Here is a 17,926-nt window from a genome sequence, read left to right as displayed (position 1 = left end):
TCCTTCCACTTTCCCTGCAACCTCTCCTTCCACTTTCCCCACCCTCAAACTCTCCTTCCACTTTCCCTGCAACCTCTCCTTCCATTTTCCCCACCCTCAAACTCTCCTTCCACTTTCCCCACCCTCAAACTCTCCTTCCACTTTCCCCACCCTCAAACTCTCCTTCCACTTTCCCCACCCGCAACCTCTCCTTCCACTTTCCCCACCCTCAAACTCTCCTTCCACTTTCCCCACCCGCAAACTCTCCTTCCACTTTCCCCACCATCAACCTCTCCTTCCATTTTTCCCACCCACAACCTCTCCTTCCACTTTCCCTGCAACCTCTCCTTCCACTTTCCCCACCCTCAACCTCTCCTTCCACTTTCCCCACCCGCAACCTCTCCTTCCACTTTCCCCACCCTAAAACTCTCCTTCCACTTTCCCCACCCGCAACCTCTCCTTCCACTTTCCCTGCAACCTCTCCTTCCACTTTCCCCGCAACCTCCCCTTCCACTTTCCCCAGCCTCAACCTCTCCTTCCATTTTCCCCACCCTCAACCTCTCCTTCCACTTTCCCCACCCGCAACCTCTCCTTCCACTTTCCCCGCAACCTCTCCTTCCACTTTCCCCTCAACCTCTCCTTCCACTTTCCCCACCCTCTCCTTCCACTTTCCCCACCCTCAAACTCTCCTTCCACTTTCCCCACCCTCAACCTCTCCTTCCACTTTCCCCACCCGCAACCTCTCCTTCCACTTTCCCTGCAACCTCTCCTTCCACTTTCCCCACCCTCAAACTCTCCTTCCACTTTCCCCACCCGCAACCTCTCCTTCCACTTTCCCTGCAACCTCTCCTTCCACTTTCCCCTCAACCTCTCCTTCCACTTTCCCCTCAACCTCTCCTTCCACTTTCCCCCACCTTCAACCTCTCCTTCCACTTTCCCCACCCTCAACCTCTCCTTCCACTTTCCCCACCCTCAACCTCTCCTTCCACTTTCCCCACCCTCAACCTCTCCTTCCACTTTCCCTCAACCTCTCCTTCCACTTTCGCCCACCCTCAACCTCTCCTTCCACTTTCGCCCACCCTCAACCTCTCCTTCCACTTTCCCCCACCCTCAACCTCTCCTTCCACTTTCCCCACCCTCAACCTCTCCTTCCACTTTCCCCGCAACCTCCCCTTCCACTTTCCCCAGCCTCAACCTCTCCTTCCACTTTCGCCCACCCTCAACCTCTCCTTCCACTTTCCCCCAGCCTCAACCTCTCCTTCCATTTTTCCCACCCTCAACCTCTCCTTCCACTTTCCCCCACCCTCAACCTCTCCTTCCACTTTTCCCCCACCCTCAACCTCTCCTTCCACTTTCCCCCAACCTCTCCTTCCACTTTCCCCACCCGCAACCTCTCCTTCCATTTTCCCCTCAACCTCTCCTTCCACTTTCCCCACCCTCAACCTCTCCTTCCACTTTCCCCCACCCTCAACCTCTCCTTCCACTTTCCCCTCAACCTCTCCTTCCACTTTCCCCTCAACCTCTCCTTCCACTTTCCCCACCCGCAACCTCTCCTTCCACTTTCCCCTCAACCTCTCCTTCCACTTTCCTCCACCCTCAAACTCTCTTTTCACTTTCCCCAACCTCAACCTCTCCTTCCACTTTCCCCAGCCTCAACCTCTCCTTCCATTTTTTCCACCCTCAACCTCTCCTTCCATTTTCCCCAGCCTCAACCTCTCCTTCCACTTTCCCCAGCCTCAACCTCTCCTTCCACTTTCCCCCACCCTCAACCTCTCCTTCCACTTTCCCCTCAACCTCTCCTTCCACTTTCCCCCACCTTCAACCTCTCCTTCCACTTTCCCCCACCCTCAACCTCTCCTTCCACTTTCCCCACCCGCAACCTCTCCTTCCACTTTCCTCCACCCGCAACCTCTCCTTCCACTTTCCCCCACCCTCAAACTCTCCTTCCACTTTCCCCAGCCTCAACCTCTCCTTCCACTTTCCCCTCAACCCCTCTTTCCACTTTCCCCCACCTTCAACCTCTCCTTCCACTTTCCACACCCTCAACCTCTCCTTCCACTTTCCCCCACCCTCAACCCCTCCTTCCACTTTCCCCTCAACCTCTCCTTCCACTTTCCCCACCCACAACCTCTCCTTCCCCTTTCCCCTCAACCTCTCCTTCCACTTTCCCCACCCGCAACCTCTCCTTCCATTTTCCCCAGCCTCAACATCTCCTTCCATTTTTCCCACCCTCAACCTCTCCTTCCATTTTCCCCATCCACAACCTCTCCTTCCACTTTCCCCCACCCTCAACCTCTCCTTCCACTTTCCCCCACCCTCAACCTCTCCTTCCACTTTCCCCCACCCTCAACCTCTCCTTCCACTTTCCCCACCCTCAACCTCTCCTTCCATTTTCCCCTCAACCTCTCCTTCCACTTTCCCCTCAATCTCTCCTTCCACTTTCCCCAGCCTCAACCTCTCCTTCCACTTTCCCCCACCCTCAAACCCTCCTTCCACTTTCCCCCACCCTCAACCTCTCCTTCCACTTTCCCCTCAACCTCTCCTTCCACTTTCCCCCACCTTCAACCTCTCCTTCCACTTTCCCCCACCCTCAACCTCTCCTTCCACTTCCCCACCCTCAACCTCTCCTTCCATTTTCCCCTCAACCTCTCCTTCCACTTTCCCCCACCCTCATCCTCTCCTTCCACTTTCCCTGCAACCTCTCCTTCCACTTTCCCCTCAATCTCTCCTTCCACTTTCCCCAGCCTCAACCTCTCCTTCCACTTTCCCCAGCCTCAACCTCTCCTTCCACTTTCCCCCACCCTCAAACCCTCCTTCCACTTTCCCCCACCCTCAACCTCTCCTTCCACTTTCCCCTCAACCTCTCCTTCCACTTTCCCCCACCTTCAGCCTCTCCTTCCACTTCCCCACCCTCAACCTCTCCTTCCATTTTCCCCTCAACCTCTCCTTCCACTTTCCCCCACCCTCATCCTCTCCTTCCACTTTCCCTGCAACCTCTCCTTCCACTTTCCCCTCAATCTCTCCTTCCACTTTCCCCAGCCTCAACCTCTCCTTCCACTTTCCCCAGCCTCAACCTCTCCTTCCACTTTCCCCCACCCTCAAACCCTCCTTCCACTTTCCCCCACCCTCAACCTCTCCTTCCACTTTCCCCTCAACCTCTCCTTCCACTTTCCCCCACCTTCAGCCTCTCCTTCCACTTTCCCCCACCCTCAACCTCTCCTTCCACTTTCCCTGCAACCTCTCCTTCCACTTTCCCCTCAATCTCTCCTTCCACTTTCCCCAGCCTCAACCTCTCCTTCCACTTTCCCCCACCCTCAAACCCTCCTTCCACTTTCCCCCACCCTCAACCTCTCCTTCCACTTTCCCCCACCTTCAACCTCTCCTTCCACTTTCCCCACCCTCAAACTCTCCTTCCACTTTCCCCCACCCGCAACCTCTCCTTCCACTTTCCCCCACCCTCAAACTCTCCTTCCACTTTCCCCAGCCTCAACCTCTCCTTCCATTTTCCCCTCAACCCCTCTTTCCACTTTCCCCCACCTTCAACCTCTCCTTCCACTTTCCCCACCCTCAACCTCTCCTTCCACTTTCCCCCACCCTCAACCCCTCCTTCCACTTTCCCCTCAACCCCTCCTTCCACTTTCCCCTCAACCTCTCCTTCCACTTTCCCCACCCGCAACCTCTCCTTCCACTTTCCCCTCAACCTCTCCTTCCACTTTCCCCTCAACCTCTCCTTCCACTTTCCCCACCCGCAACCTCTCCTTCCATTTTCCCCATCCGCAACCTCTCCTTCCACTTTCCCCCACCCTCAACCTCTCCTTCCACTTTCCCCCACCCTCAACCTCTCCTTCCACTTTCCCCCACCCTCAACCTCTCCCTCCACTTTCCCCACCCTCAACCTCTCCTTCCATTTTCCCCTCAACCTCTCCTTCCACTTTCCCCCACCCTCAACCTCTCCTTCCACTTTCCCTGCAACCTCTTCTTCCACCTTCCCCTCAACCTCTCCTTCCACCTTCCCCTCAACCTCTTCTTCCACTTTCCCCTCAACCTCTCCTTCCACTTTCCCCCACCCTCAACCTCTCCTTCCACTTTCCCCACCCTCAACCTCTCCTTCCACTTTCCCCACCCTCAACCTCTCCTTCCTCATTCCCCACCCTCAACCTCTCCTTCCACTTTCCCCTCAACCTCTCCTTCCACTTTCCCCCACCCTCAACCTCTCCTTCCACTTTCCCCACCCTCAACCTCTCCTTCCACTTTCCCCTGAATCTCTCCTTCCACTTTCCCCAGCCTCAACCTCTCCTTCCACTTTCCCCAGCCTCAACCTCTCCTTCCACTTTCCCCCACCCTCAAACTCTCCTTCCACTTTCCCCCACCCTCAACCTCTCCTTCCACTTTCCCCAGCCTCAACCTCTCCTTCCACTTTCCCCCACCCTCAACCTCTCCTTCCACTTTCCCCCACCCTCAACCTCTCCTTCCACTTTCCCCTCAACCTCTCCTTCCACTTTCCCCTCAACCTCTCCTTCCACTTTCCCCCACCTTCAACCTCTCCTTCCACTTTCCCCCACCTTCAACCTCTCCTTCCACTTTCCCCCACCCTCAACCTCTCCTTCCACTTTCCCCCACCAACCTCTCCTTCCACTTTCCCCCACCCTCAACCTCTCCTTCCACATTCCCCCTCAACCTCTCCTTCCACTTTCCGCACCCTCAACCTCTCCTACTTTCCCCAGCCTCAACCTCTCCTTCCACTTTCCCCCACCCTCAACCTCTCCTTCCACTTTCCCCACCCTCAACCTCTCCTTCCACTTTCCCCTCAACCTCTCCTTCCACTTTCCCCTCAACCTCTCCTTCCACTTTCCCCCACCTTCAACCTCTCCTTCCACTTTCCCCCACCCTCAACCTGTCCTTCCACTTTCCCCACCCTCAACCTCTCCTTCCACTTTCCCACCAAACCCTTCCCTTCATCTCCTTGTCCATGTCTTCCACATCTCAAGCGCGCTCTCACGTTTTGTATCTCTCGATCTCACTCACACTCCCTTCTTCCTCCCACACCATCCCTCACAAACTGAGCTATCACTCCCGCTATCTTTCTCTCAAGCCATCTCAATCTCTCACTCTCTCTCTCTTCCCCTCCTTCACTCTCTCTCTCTCTTCCCCTCCTTCACTCTCTCTCTCTCTCTTCCCACAGGGTATTTTTAGAAACTATGACTTGGATCAGTCGGGCACAATGAGCTCCTATGAAATGCGGCTCGCCCTCGACTCTGCAGGTAATATCCCATATCTCCCCAAACTACACCCCCACCCCCACCCCTAACCAACATTGACCTCTCTCTCTCCTTCAGGATTCCAGATCAACAACCGTATCCACCAGGCCATCGTGTCGCGTTACGCTGATGGAGAAGCCGTTGACTTCGACAACTTCATCTCCTGCCTGGTCAGACTAGAAGCCATGATCAGTAAGTGAGCCCCTATCCCTCTGCCCAGACTCCCCTCTTCCCCATCACAGTCAGAATCATCCAATATTTTAAACAGGTAGTTCAGCCCAACTCATTCATGCTAACTGATGTGCCCACTAAGCAAGTCACCCATTTTCCTGCATTTGGCCCATATCCCTCTGAACCTTTCGTATCCATGTACCTGTCTCAATTTCAACAATTTCCTCTGGTGGGTCATCCCATATTTCTGATCACTCGCTGAGTGACAACATTGCCTCTCAAGTTCCTACTAGCTCTTTCCCTTCTCATCTTAAATATATGCACTCTAGTTCTTTCTTTCTCAATCTTTTTTATTAAGTTTCGAATTGATAAACATAACAATGATAATGATACAAAGAGATTGGGATTACGTTAATAACGGTTAGCGTATACAGACACAGACTCCGAAAAACATATGTAATTTAAGCTTCCCAACCTCTTAATAACTCAACATGAAAAAGATTTTAAAAGTTTTATACAAAAAAGTACCCCCTACACTTAAAAAAAAAACAAAACAGAACAAAAAACAAAAGCTGGGCTGCCATGTTTCATCGGTTAAAATCATTATTTGTCATTAACTCCACTCCTCTATACACAAACAAAAAGTTATTGAAAAGGATTCGGAAAAGGTCAACTTACATCATATGAAAATGTTGAATAAATGGCCTCCAAGTTTCTTCAAATTTAACCGAAGGATCAATAGTACCACTCCCAATTTTTTTCCAAGTTTAAATGTTTTCATTTTTCAAATCTTTTTTATTAATTATTATTAAAGATCAACAAAAAATACATTAAGGTAATCAAGTCAATATGTACAATGAAGAATTAAATTAGCAAAGAACTGATTAACAAAGCTAAGCGATATATCAATAATAAGTAAAAAATGTGTTAAGAATATTTTTTGAATGAAAAAAAGAAAGGAAAAAAAAAGAACCCCTGGTAACTATGAAAAGAAAACCTCTACTAACTTAAAAAACAATAAAAACCCCATTGGGAGCACAACCCCAGAGCTATACGTCATACAAGCTTCCATAAAAGAAAAACATCAATCCGCCAACTCAAATCCATGTAAACAAAAATCAGAAGGAAACCATCTTGATTAACTCAAATCAGATGATAGTAGCGGGCAAATGAACCCCACCTTTTCTCAAAATCAAATTGAGGATCAAAAGTTCGACTTCTGATTTTCTCTGAACTAAGACATAGCATCACCTGAGAGAACCATTGTATCAAAGTAGGAGCAGAAGCATCTTTCCATTTCAACAAAATCGCCCTTCTGGCCAATAATGTAATGAATGCAATTACATGTTGGTCTGATAAGTGAAATACTATGAATGTATTGAGGGATTATACCAAACAGAACTGTCAATTTAATAGGTTGTAAATTAGTTTTTAAAACTTTAGAAATTGTAGAGAAAAAAGATTTCCAAAAATGTTTCAATACAGAACAGAACCAAAACATATGTGTCAATATAGCTGTCTCGGTTTTACATCGATCACACTGACTATCAACATTAGGAAACATTTTAGACAGTCTCTCCTTTGTCAAATAGTAATGATGTACAATTTTAAATTGAATTGGAGAGTGACTGGCACAGATCGAAGAAGAGTTAACATGTTACGGTTTGGGAAAACCATTGAAATGTAGTAGGGGGATTAGAATCCTTCCATTTAAATAAAATGGATCTTCTAGCTATTAATGTAACAAATGCAATCAAACAGGAAGCTGAAGGGGATAAATGATTAGACTCCATCACTGGTAATCCAAAAATTGCAGTAATAGGATGAGGTTGTAAATCAATACGCAAAACTACTGAAGTAATATCAAACAAGAGGAATTCTGCAGGTGCTGGAAATTGAAGCCTGCTGCGTTCACCAGCAACTTTGATGTGTGTTGAAATAATGTCAAAATATCAAAAATGTCTTTCCAATATTTTTCCAAAAGAGGGCAAGACCAGAACATATGTGTCAAGGAAGCTACCTCAGAATTACATCTGTCACAGACAGGATTTATATGGCAATAAAAACGAGCTAACATCCTTGGACATATGGGTCCTATGAATCACCTTAAGTTGTATCAAAGCGTGTCTAGCACACATTGAAGAAGTGTTAACTAGTTGGAGAATTTTCTCCCATTTCTCTATAGGTAAAGATACCTAAAGTTCTTTTTCCCATTCATTCTTAATTTTATCAGATGTACCCAGACATATTATCATTTTTAAATCATAAATAATTGCTATTAAACTCTTCTGATATGGATTTAGACCTAAATTTTTTTCTGTAATTTCAGTTTGATGTGGTATCGGAAAAGTAGGTAAAATAACGTTCAAGAAGTTTCTAACCTGTAAATATCTGGAAAAAAATGTGATCTGGGCAAATTATATTTATTAGACAACTGTTCAAAAGACATGAGACAATTATCCATGAATAAATCATGAAAACATGTTATTCTCTTCATTTTCCAAAAAAGAAAAGCTTGATCAATTCTGGATGGTTGGAAAAAAAATTGGATATAATAGGACTTGATAGGATAAATTTATTCAATTCAAAAAATTTACGAAATTGAAACCATATTCGTATTGTATGTTTAATTATCGGATTAATCGTTTGTTTATTCAGTTTAGTGAGTGCAAAGGGAAGCGAAGCCCCTAAAATAGAAGCCAATGAGAACCCCTGTACAGACTCACACTCGCGGTTCACCCATCGTGGACATTGAATTTCATCCATATCTTGTGTCCAGAACGTCAGACATCGAATATTAATTGCCCGATAGTAGAATCTAAAGTTCGACAATGCCAAACCGCCAAATGTTTAAATGGTCCCCATTGTCCTTATCATTGATTGGTCAAATTAATGCTATTAAGATGACTATTTTACCGAAATTTCTGTATCTGTTTCAGGTAGTACGAATCTTCATTCCTAAATCCTTTTTTGATATTAATAATTCTAAAATTTCTTCATATATATGGCCCTCTAGTTCTTGATTCCCCAACTCGGGGAAAAAGTCCACGTATTCACCCTATCAATAGATTCCATGACTTTAGGCACCTCTTCATTCTCCTACACTCCAAGTAGTAAAATACTGGATTACCCAACCTCTCCCAATAACTCAGCCCCTTTGTTCTCTCTTCAATCTTTCCAGATTAATGACATCTTTCCTATGAGGGAGTGACCAGAACTGAAAACAATACTCCAAATGCAGTCTCACCAACATATTGTACAGCTGCAACATAACATCCCAGCTTCTATATTCGATGCCTAGACTGATGAAGGCTAACGTGCCAAGTATCTTCACCACTCTGTTTAGCTGTGACACCAATTTCATGTAATTGTACTCCAAGGTTCCTCCATTACACACAGTCCCCTGATCACCGTGAAAGTCCTATCTGGATTTGACTTACCAAAATGTAGCACCTTACACATGTAAATTGAATACCATTTGCCATTCTTTAGCCCACCTACCCAGCTGATCAACATCCCCTTGTAATGTTAGATAACCTTCTTCATCACTAAAATGCCGCCTATTTTAGTGTCAACTGTAAACTTACTAACCATTCCATTCATTCTTATCCAAGCCATTTATTAAAAGAACAAACAACGAAGTGCTGACAGCTGAGGTACAGCACTAGCCATGGGTCTCCAGTCTGAAAAACTACCTTCCACTATCACTCTCTGCTTTCTACTATCAATTGTGTATCCACGTAGCTATCTCTCCCTGGATCCCATGTGATCTGACCTCGCAGATTAGCCTTCCATGCAGGAGCTTCTTAAAGGCCTTGCCAAAGTCCAGACAGACAATGTCCTCTCCTCTCCTCATCAGCCCTCTTCATTGCCTCTTGAAAAGAGATGTGTGAGACATGATTTTTCATGCACTAATCCATGCTGACTACCGCTAATTAGACTTTGTTCAGCCAAATGTTTTATAGATCCTGTTCCTCAGAATCCACTCCAGTAACTTACCCACCACTGTCAGATTTACCAATCTGTAGTTCCCTGGCTTGTCTTTACTGACCTTTTTTTAAAATAATAGTACATTATTAGCCACCCTCTAATGTTGTGGAACTTTATCTGTGACTAAATATGATACCGATATACTCAGTAACCACTTTAGTAAGTAAACCTGCACACCTCATTAATGCAACTATCTAATCAGGCAATCATGTGGCAGCAACTCAATGCATGAAGACATGCAGGCATGGGCAAGAAGTTCAAGTGTTGTTCAGACCAAACATTACAATAGGGAAGATATGTGATCTTGGAGACTTTGACCGTGAAATGGTTGTTGGTGTCAGACAGACTGTTTTGAGCATCTCAGAAACTGCTAATCTCCAGGGATTTTCATGCACAACAGTGTGAAAAACACGAAAAATCCAGTGAGAGGCGAGCTCCATGGGCAAAAATGCCTTGTTAATGAGGGAGGTCAGAGGGGAAAGGACAGCTGACAGGAAGATAACAGTAACTTAAGTAACCATGTGTTACAACAGTGGTGTGCAGAAGAGCATCTCTGAATGCACAACACATTGAATCTTGAGATGGATGGGCTACAGCAGCAGAAGATCATGAACATACACTCAGTGGCCACTTTATTAGGAACAGGAGTTATCTAATAATATGGCCACTGAGTGCATCTCTGCAAGGGCCTCTGCAATTTCTTCACAGCTTTCCATAACGTCTGAGGATGCAAGCCCTGGGGATTTGTCCATCTTAATGTGCTTGCCTCCTCTCTGGTAACTTGTATGTGGTCCAAGACATCATCATTCTGCCTCTATTCCTTCCATCATCTTTTCTACAGTAGAAGCTGAAGAGAAATATTAATTAAAAGTCTCACCATTTCCTGTGGCTCCACACAGTCATGCTGATTTTTATGGGGACCTGCTATGTCCCTAACCACCTATTTTCTCCTAATAGCTGTAGAATCTTTAATCTTGCCTACAAGATTTCATTTTGTACCTTTCTGTCCTCTTTATTTCCCCATTAAGTGTACTTCTACACTTACACTAATCAAGGGATTCACTCTCCTGTGGCTGCACACAAGCAGCATAATCCTCACCGATTTGATTTGATGCAAATGATACATATAGCTATCAGAATCAGGTTTATCACAGTACCTTTATACAGTATTGTAGTAATTTTACACATTGCAACTGTACTGCTGCAAAAAATACAAATTTCTTAACATGTATGAGTGATGATAAACCTGATTCTGATATGGGTCTCTGTTATGTATTGAGAGTGGGAAAGAGGTAGGGAGAGGGAGAATCATGGTTGAGAAAAGGAGAAGGGAGAGGGGAAGGAGTGGAAAGCAACAGAGAGACATTCTCTAACCATCAATAAGCCAACTGTTGAGAATCAAGTGACCTTCAGGGCTGGGTGTGTCCACTCCCACACCACCCACCGCCCTAGCACCTCTTATCTGCCATCTGTCCCACACCCCTCCCACAGCACTCCACCTTCACCATCCCCAACATCCTTTGCTCCCGCCAGATTTACAAACTCACTCTCCACTCCACATTGACAAATACAGTACTGTGCAAAAAGTCTTAGGCACCCTAGCTATATATACATGTATATGTGTGTGTGTGTATATATATATATATATATATATATATATGTATGTGTGTGTGTGTGTATATATATATATATATGTGTGTGTGTGTGTGTGTATATATATATATGTCCCTATGTCCCTAAGACTTACACAGTACTTTACACATGACAAGTAAAGCTAATTTTTAATCTTTTAAAGTCCTTTATCTTTACCTAACTTGCAAAGGATATTTCACGTCCTCTTTTAACTCTCAAGATTTCTTCTCAGGTGGACTCCTACATTCCTCCTCGGGATTTATTTGATCCCAGCTATCCGGGCCCATACTTTCTTTCTCCTCCCACTTGCCAGGCATCTTTTACCAGCAAATGGTCACTTATTAACTGTTACAAAGTCAAAGTCTGAGTATGTCACATGCACACAGACATGTTTGCACTAGTACAGTGAGAAGCTTGTATGCAGCAGCATCACAGACACAGCATCGGGTAAGCAGCATTCACAAAAAACATAAATTAAACAGATTATACACCTCCCCCCCCCCCCAAAAGAACAGAATTATAACAAAAATACATCAGTTTTAGTAAAGTGATCAAAGTGGTCATAGTTGCTAAAATGTAGTGATTAGGTTTGTGCCCGTTGGTTCAAGAACTGAGTGGTTGAAGAGAAATAGCTGTTCTTGAACCTGGCGGTGTGAGACTTCAGGTTTCTGATCCTCCGGCCTGATGGTACCTGTGAGAAATTGGGATGGCCCAGGCGATGGGGATTTTTGACAGACTTCTTGAGGGGGGGGGCTTCTTGTATATACTACCTATGGTGGGAAGGGATGAGCCTGTGATGTATCTGGCAGCATCCACTACTCCCTGTAGCTTCTTACGTTCCCGGCATTTGAACTGCCAGACCAGACCATGATGCAACTACAATCAGACTTATTATTGGTAACCTGGAACTTGTTGTTTTGTGGCTGCAGTGCAGTACAAGACATAAAAATGATTATAAGTTACAAAAGTACATTATTAGCATAAAATAATGAGGTAGTCTTCCTGGGTTCATGAAGACTACCCCCCCCCCGCCCTTCCTGAAGTTTACAATCCATTCCTCAGACTTACTAATAAGTGTAAAGTTGCTGTTGCAACACCACTGAACCAGCTGGAATTCTGTGAAGAGTGCATCTGTAGTAGTTTATTAGAGTGTTTAGTGACAAACTGTCCTTCCGTAGCATCCTAAGAGAGTAGAGACACTATCCTGCTTTCCTATGATTTCATCTACATGCTGGGCCCAGGACAGGTCATATGACAAATTAACACCTGGGAATTTAAAGCTGCTGGTTCCGGTCTAATGCCACCAAAGTTAACTCAAGCCCAAGTTAGGACTTTACCATATGGACCAGTCCCATCTTTTTTCCAAAACTAATAAGAGTTATGGCCAATGGTTCCAAAGTACCCTGCTCCACCTGAAGAGTCCATACCCCGAAATTTTAACTTGCCAGTTCCTACACTTCATTTGGCTACGGTGTGACACAGTAGCACAGTAGTTAGCACAGTGCTTTACAGAACCAGAAAGTGAGGTTCAATTCCCACTGCTGTCTGTAAGAAGTTTGTACATTCTTCCAATGACCATGTTGGGTTTCCTCTGGGTGCTTCAGTTTCCTCCCACAGTTCAAAGACATAATGGTCGGTCAGTTAATTGGTCATTATAACTTGTTCCGTGATTGGGCTAGGGTTAAATCAGGGTTTGCTGGGTAGGGCGACTATATATATAATGATATAATATTCCCAGGTGCTGATCAATAATTCACAACTGACTTCGCTGCCCACTGTCGCTGATCAGCCTGATGGACCTGATACCAATATATACACTGCCTTTGCCCTCTGACTCTCCCTGTCCCATGCCCCATTTCCTAGCAGTTTGGAATGAGGCAGTGACTGCCAATGGATGAGTCTGATAATACTGATGGCATTCTCAGTCATTCTCTTTCCCCTCTCCAGGATCGTTCCAAGCCCTGCAGAAAGATGGAATGATGGAGATGAACAAAGCAGATGTGAGTTGCCCACATCCTGGGTATATAAGCACAAGGGCAGGGACGGGAGGGGGAAGAGCTGGTGCAGAGTGAGGGGAGCCAGGGTTGGACATTACACTGCTGGGAACGGCCTGTGCCTGAAGAGTCTGGGTATTGGATGTGCCCGTACCGCACCGGGGCTGGGCTGGGGATCAGGGTCGATGTCGATGGGAGGGGTTGAGGGTTGGGACGGTGAGAGGGTCCTGCCCCGATGGGGTCTGGCCCATTGCACCATGTTTCAGTCTCACTAAGCTCCCTCTCTCTCTGTTGCCAGTGGCTGTTCCTGACCATGTCCGGCTAAGATTCAGCAGAAGACGAAGCAAGAGCCCTGCCTGCCTCTGCCCTGCTCCGAGCCTGCTGCTGACGGACAGTGTCCTCACAACGTACCGCAATGATGCAGATCCCTCTCCCTGCTGTGTACGGCCCAGAGGTCTCGACCCCCCTCGCCCCCTGCCCACTCATTCTGACCCGTCGCACCTTCCTCCCAACCCCTCGTCCCTGATCTTTGCCTACACTGGAGAAGCCACCAGTGACCAGGCCTGCTCTGTGTGAACCCTGGTGGAGTAGACGCTGGTCTCCTCCTCATACCTGTCTCCCACCCATGGTCAGATGGGAACCGGACTCAGTTCGTGGTGTGGGTTCCCTGGATCTCACACAGTCCCACAGCACCATCAGCCTCTTGTGTTGTGTCCCTCAGCTTCAGCTCGGGCTTCCGCCCACCCTCTTTCTACCTCCCCCCCTCTAAACTCTATACATCCCTCCTTACTCCCCTCACCGTCTTCCTGCCCCCACCCACAACCCAGTCCAGTGTTTCAGCACTCCCTCCTTCAGTCTCATGTCTGTTTTCTCTGGACTAGTGCTGTCAGTGCCTCTTTCTGGAGTCCACGTGCAGGAAGTGTCCATGTAGGGTGTTTACCCGGCCCATCTCTGCCCCAGCCGCTTCCAATACACGGATTATAACCACTACACCTCCAATGGGCTGTCACGCTGGGGAGAATCAGCCCCACCCTGGGATCAAATGGTGTGAACTTCCTCCCACTTCTCCACCCCTCCCCTCCTCCCCTCCAACACCCCTGCCGGTCCCTGGGCTAGCACAGACTATACTCGAGCTTCCTCCCTTAGTGGGATTACATAGTCTGTGGTGGGATGTCCCGTCTCTCCAGCCAAAGCTGGGGGACCAGACGGAGGCCAGCACCAACCAAAAATCTTAATAAAGCAATAAAGGACCAAGTCCATTCATAGTCTCGTCTCGTCTCGTCTCGTCTGCTCTCATCTCACATGTGGAGAAATCTAGGTGAGGGCTTTAGAGTGGTGGGATGGGTCAGCAGTGCCAGGTGAGGAGGGAGGTGGGGAGGGTCATAGAGTTATGGAAATAGAGTGCAGAATCGACTAGTCCAAGCCAACCACAGCATCTTCATTGCTGGTCCCAGATGCCCACATTCGGTCATAAGTCTCCAAGCCCCTCCCCTGAATGTACCTATCCATATGCCTCTTGAATAGTATTCGCCTGGACCACAGCCTCTGGCAGCCTGTTCTGGGTACTCACTACCTTCTTGGTAAAGAGGTTACCTCTTAAGTCTCTCTTCAACCTTTCCCCTCTTAATTTGCAACTCTGTCCTCTTGTTTTACAGAGAAAGGTTGACTAGGTTAGGACTTTATTCCCTGGAGCGTAGAAGAATGAGGGGAGATTTGATAGAGGTGTATAAAATTATGATGGGTATATATAGAGTGAATCCAAGCAGGCTTTTTCCACTGAGGCAAGGGGAGAAAAAAAAACCAGAGGACATGGGTTAAGGGTGAGGGGGGAAAAGTTTAAAGGGAACATTAGGGGGGGGCTTCTTCACACAGAGGGTAGGAGTATGGAATGAGCTGCCAGACGAGGTGGTAAATGCGGGTTCTTTTTTTAACATTTAAGAATAAATTGGACAGATACGTGGATGGGAGGTGTATGGAGGGATATGGTCCGTGTGCAGGTAAGTGGGACTAGACAGAAAATAGTTCGGCACAGCCAAGAAAGGCCAAAAGGCCTGTTTCTGTGCTGTAGTTTTTCTATGGTTTTGGACTCTCCAACCCTAAGGAAAAGACAATGACCGTCTAGCTTATCTATATCCTTCATGATTTTATAAATACCTTATCTATATGCTTCATGACTTTATAAACCCTTTATCTATATGCTTCATGATTTTATGAACACCTTATCTATATGTTTTATGATTTTATAAACACCTTGTCTATATCATTCATGATTTTATAAGCACCTTATCTATATGCTTCATGATTTTCTAAACAACTTACAAATTTATAAACAACTCGTGAATTTATAAAGATCTATGAGGTCACCCCTCACTTTTCTATGTTCCAGGGTATGAAAATCCATCATAGCCAAGCTCGCCCTATAATTCAGGCCTGTATTCCATACAGCTTTCTTGTAAATCTTCTACACCCTCTCCAGCTTGACTTCTTTCCCATAACAGAGTGACCGAAACTGTACACAATACTCCAAATCTGGCCTCACCAGCAATTTACATAAAAGCAACATATGGTTCCTACTCTTAAATTTGGTATTCTGATGGATGAAGGCCAGCATGCCTAATGCCTTCTTCACCATCACGTTGTAATTGCATGGCTGCTTTCAGTGAACTATGCACTTGTATTCCCAAGTTCCTCTATTTGACAACACCCATCAGTACCCAGCCATTCACTGAATAGGTCCTACCTTGATTTGAATGTCCAAAATGCATCACGTCACACATATTTCTGTTGAAATGTATTTGCCATTCCTCAGCACATCTCCCTATCTAGTCAAGATTTCTTCACAATCCATTGTTATTCATAAAATCTCTTAAATTAGCATCATCATTAAATTTGCTTAATGTGCCACCTATATTCATATCAAAATAATTTACATAAATACTGAATAACAGAGGTCCCAACATTGACCCATAGGGCACCTTACAAGTTACAGGCCTCAACCTCCAGCTGTCACCCTTTGCTTCCAGTTAGTAAGCCAATTCTGAATCCACCTCGCTAGCTCTGCCTGAATGCCATGAAACCTAACCTTCTCAAATGCAAGACCTTAACTAAAGTTCATCCAGGCAACGTCCACTGCCCTGCCTTCAACTATCCCTTTGGTTAACTCTGGAAATCTCAAACATTTGTCAAACATGACCTCACACACACAAAACCATGCTGACTCTTCCTGATCAGGCCTGGACTGTCCAGATGATGATAAATCTTACCCCTCAGAATTCCCTACAACTGAAGGCAGGCTCACTGGCCTGTAGTTCCCTGGCCTGCCCTTGCTACCATTCTTGAACAATGCAACAACATTAGTCACCCTCCAATCTTCTGGAACTTCACCAATGGCAAATGACAAAGCACATAGTAGGTGATTGGGCAGGGGAGGGGTTGGAGAGGGGCTCTCAAAGAGATGGACAGAGCAGTGTGAGCGCAGATTGAGCATCGGTGGAACAGACAATGAGCTCATGAACCCTCATCACCCCCAGGATCCAACACCATGGAGACACAGCCACAAATGGACTTATGGGAACACGGATCTATAGATTCTGCACTGTCATAGGGTGGGGAGGGTGTCCTAACTGCAGACAGGGAATGTGTTGGGGTATCCAGCTGCAGATGGTTTTAAAAGAAAGACAGAGTTCAGGGCCAGTATATTCCTGTTTACGAGGGATATTGAGGCTCTGGTCAGGAAAATGGAGGAGGCATGGGTTAAGTATGAGCAATAAGATCAAGTGAATGCCGGAGTACTTAAGGGGGAAATCAGGAAGGCAAAAAGCCAACGTGAGATAGTTTTGGCAGAAAAGATAAGAAGAACCCCAAAAGATCCCGTGTGTATATCAAGAGCAAATGAGTAACTAGGGAGAGAATAGGACCCTTTAAGGATCAATGTGGTTGCCTGTGTATAGAGATACGGGAGATGAGCGAGGTGGTAACTATTTCTCATCTGAAGGAGAAGACCATGGAAGTTAAGAGAATTCAGGGAAGTGAATGGTGATGTCTTCAAATATATCATTACAGAAAAGGAGATGCTAGTGGTGTGGATGTGTCTTCAGAGGCCTGATCAAGTGTGTCCTAGGACATTATAGGAATCTATTTATTTATTTAGAGATGCATCGTGGAGCAAGACCTTCTGGTCCAATGAGCTGCACCTTCTAGAAACCCACTGATGTATCACTAGCCTAATCACAGGAAAATTTACAATTACCCCACTAACTGGTATGTCTTTGGACTGTAAGAGGAAACTGGAGCACCCAGAGGAAACCTACATAGTCATGGGGAGAATGTACAAACTCCTTACAGGTGGCACCAGAATTGAACTCCAAATTCCAGAATTCCCTGAGCTGCAATGGTGTTGCACTGACTGCAGGGCTACCGGGGGAAGACATTTCTGGGACCCTGGTAGAGATATTTGTATCATCATTAGCTGTTGGGGGGGGGGTGGTACCAGAAGACCAGAGGATGGCTAATGGTGCCTTTATTTAAGAGGGTACTAGTGCAAGGTTGTTTGTTTTTTCCAGATTGAAGGCCTGTGAGCATTGGTGTGCCCTGTTGTTTGTCATCTATACAGTGGATTCCAGTTAATTGACCCATTGGTTAATTGGAACAGCTGCTAAATTGGAACAACTCTTATAGAACAAAAACAAATTGAAAAAATTTCTGGGATTCTCTTCATTTATTTGGGGCACCATGCCACTTAATTGGGGCAGGAGACTTGCTGACCATGTTCTAACGTGTGTTCAACTGATGCTATTGTCTAGTGGTTAGATGTTACACTGTGCTTAGAGCAAACAGTTTTTAAATAGTGTCAGTTGCTTGTATTTATGTACAAAAAAAAACCAGTGATATTTGTCGAGAAGT

The 17,926-nt window shown here is 46.1% G+C and overlaps 1 protein-coding gene across 2 annotated transcripts in view; it reads left to right on the top strand.

Moving 5' to 3' along the window:
- LOC140191653 (calpain-1 catalytic subunit-like) overlaps window positions 1-14,294 on the top strand; it is a 46,397-nt gene extending 32,103 nt beyond the window's left edge. For both annotated transcript variants that reach the window (XM_072249263.1, XM_072249254.1), the window contains 4 exons: window positions 5,162-5,240; window positions 5,316-5,429; window positions 12,978-13,030; window positions 13,323-14,294. In XM_072249263.1, the coding sequence (XP_072105364.1) occupies window positions 5,162-5,240; window positions 5,316-5,429; window positions 12,978-13,030; window positions 13,323-13,349 (273 nt within the window). In that variant the 3' untranslated portion in view covers window positions 13,350-14,294. The remainder of the gene's footprint in view (window positions 1-5,161; window positions 5,241-5,315; window positions 5,430-12,977; window positions 13,031-13,322) is intronic.
- The last annotated feature ends 3,632 nt before the right edge of the window (window positions 14,295-17,926 follow it).

This window comes from Mobula birostris, chromosome 2 (assembly GCF_030028105.1).
Source record: "Mobula birostris isolate sMobBir1 chromosome 2, sMobBir1.hap1, whole genome shotgun sequence".
In the NCBI taxonomy this organism is placed as follows: Eukaryota; Metazoa; Chordata; class Chondrichthyes; order Myliobatiformes; family Myliobatidae; genus Mobula; species Mobula birostris.
Note: the sequence above shows the minus strand (reverse complement) of the source record. Positions and strands in the feature narration are given on the sequence as shown.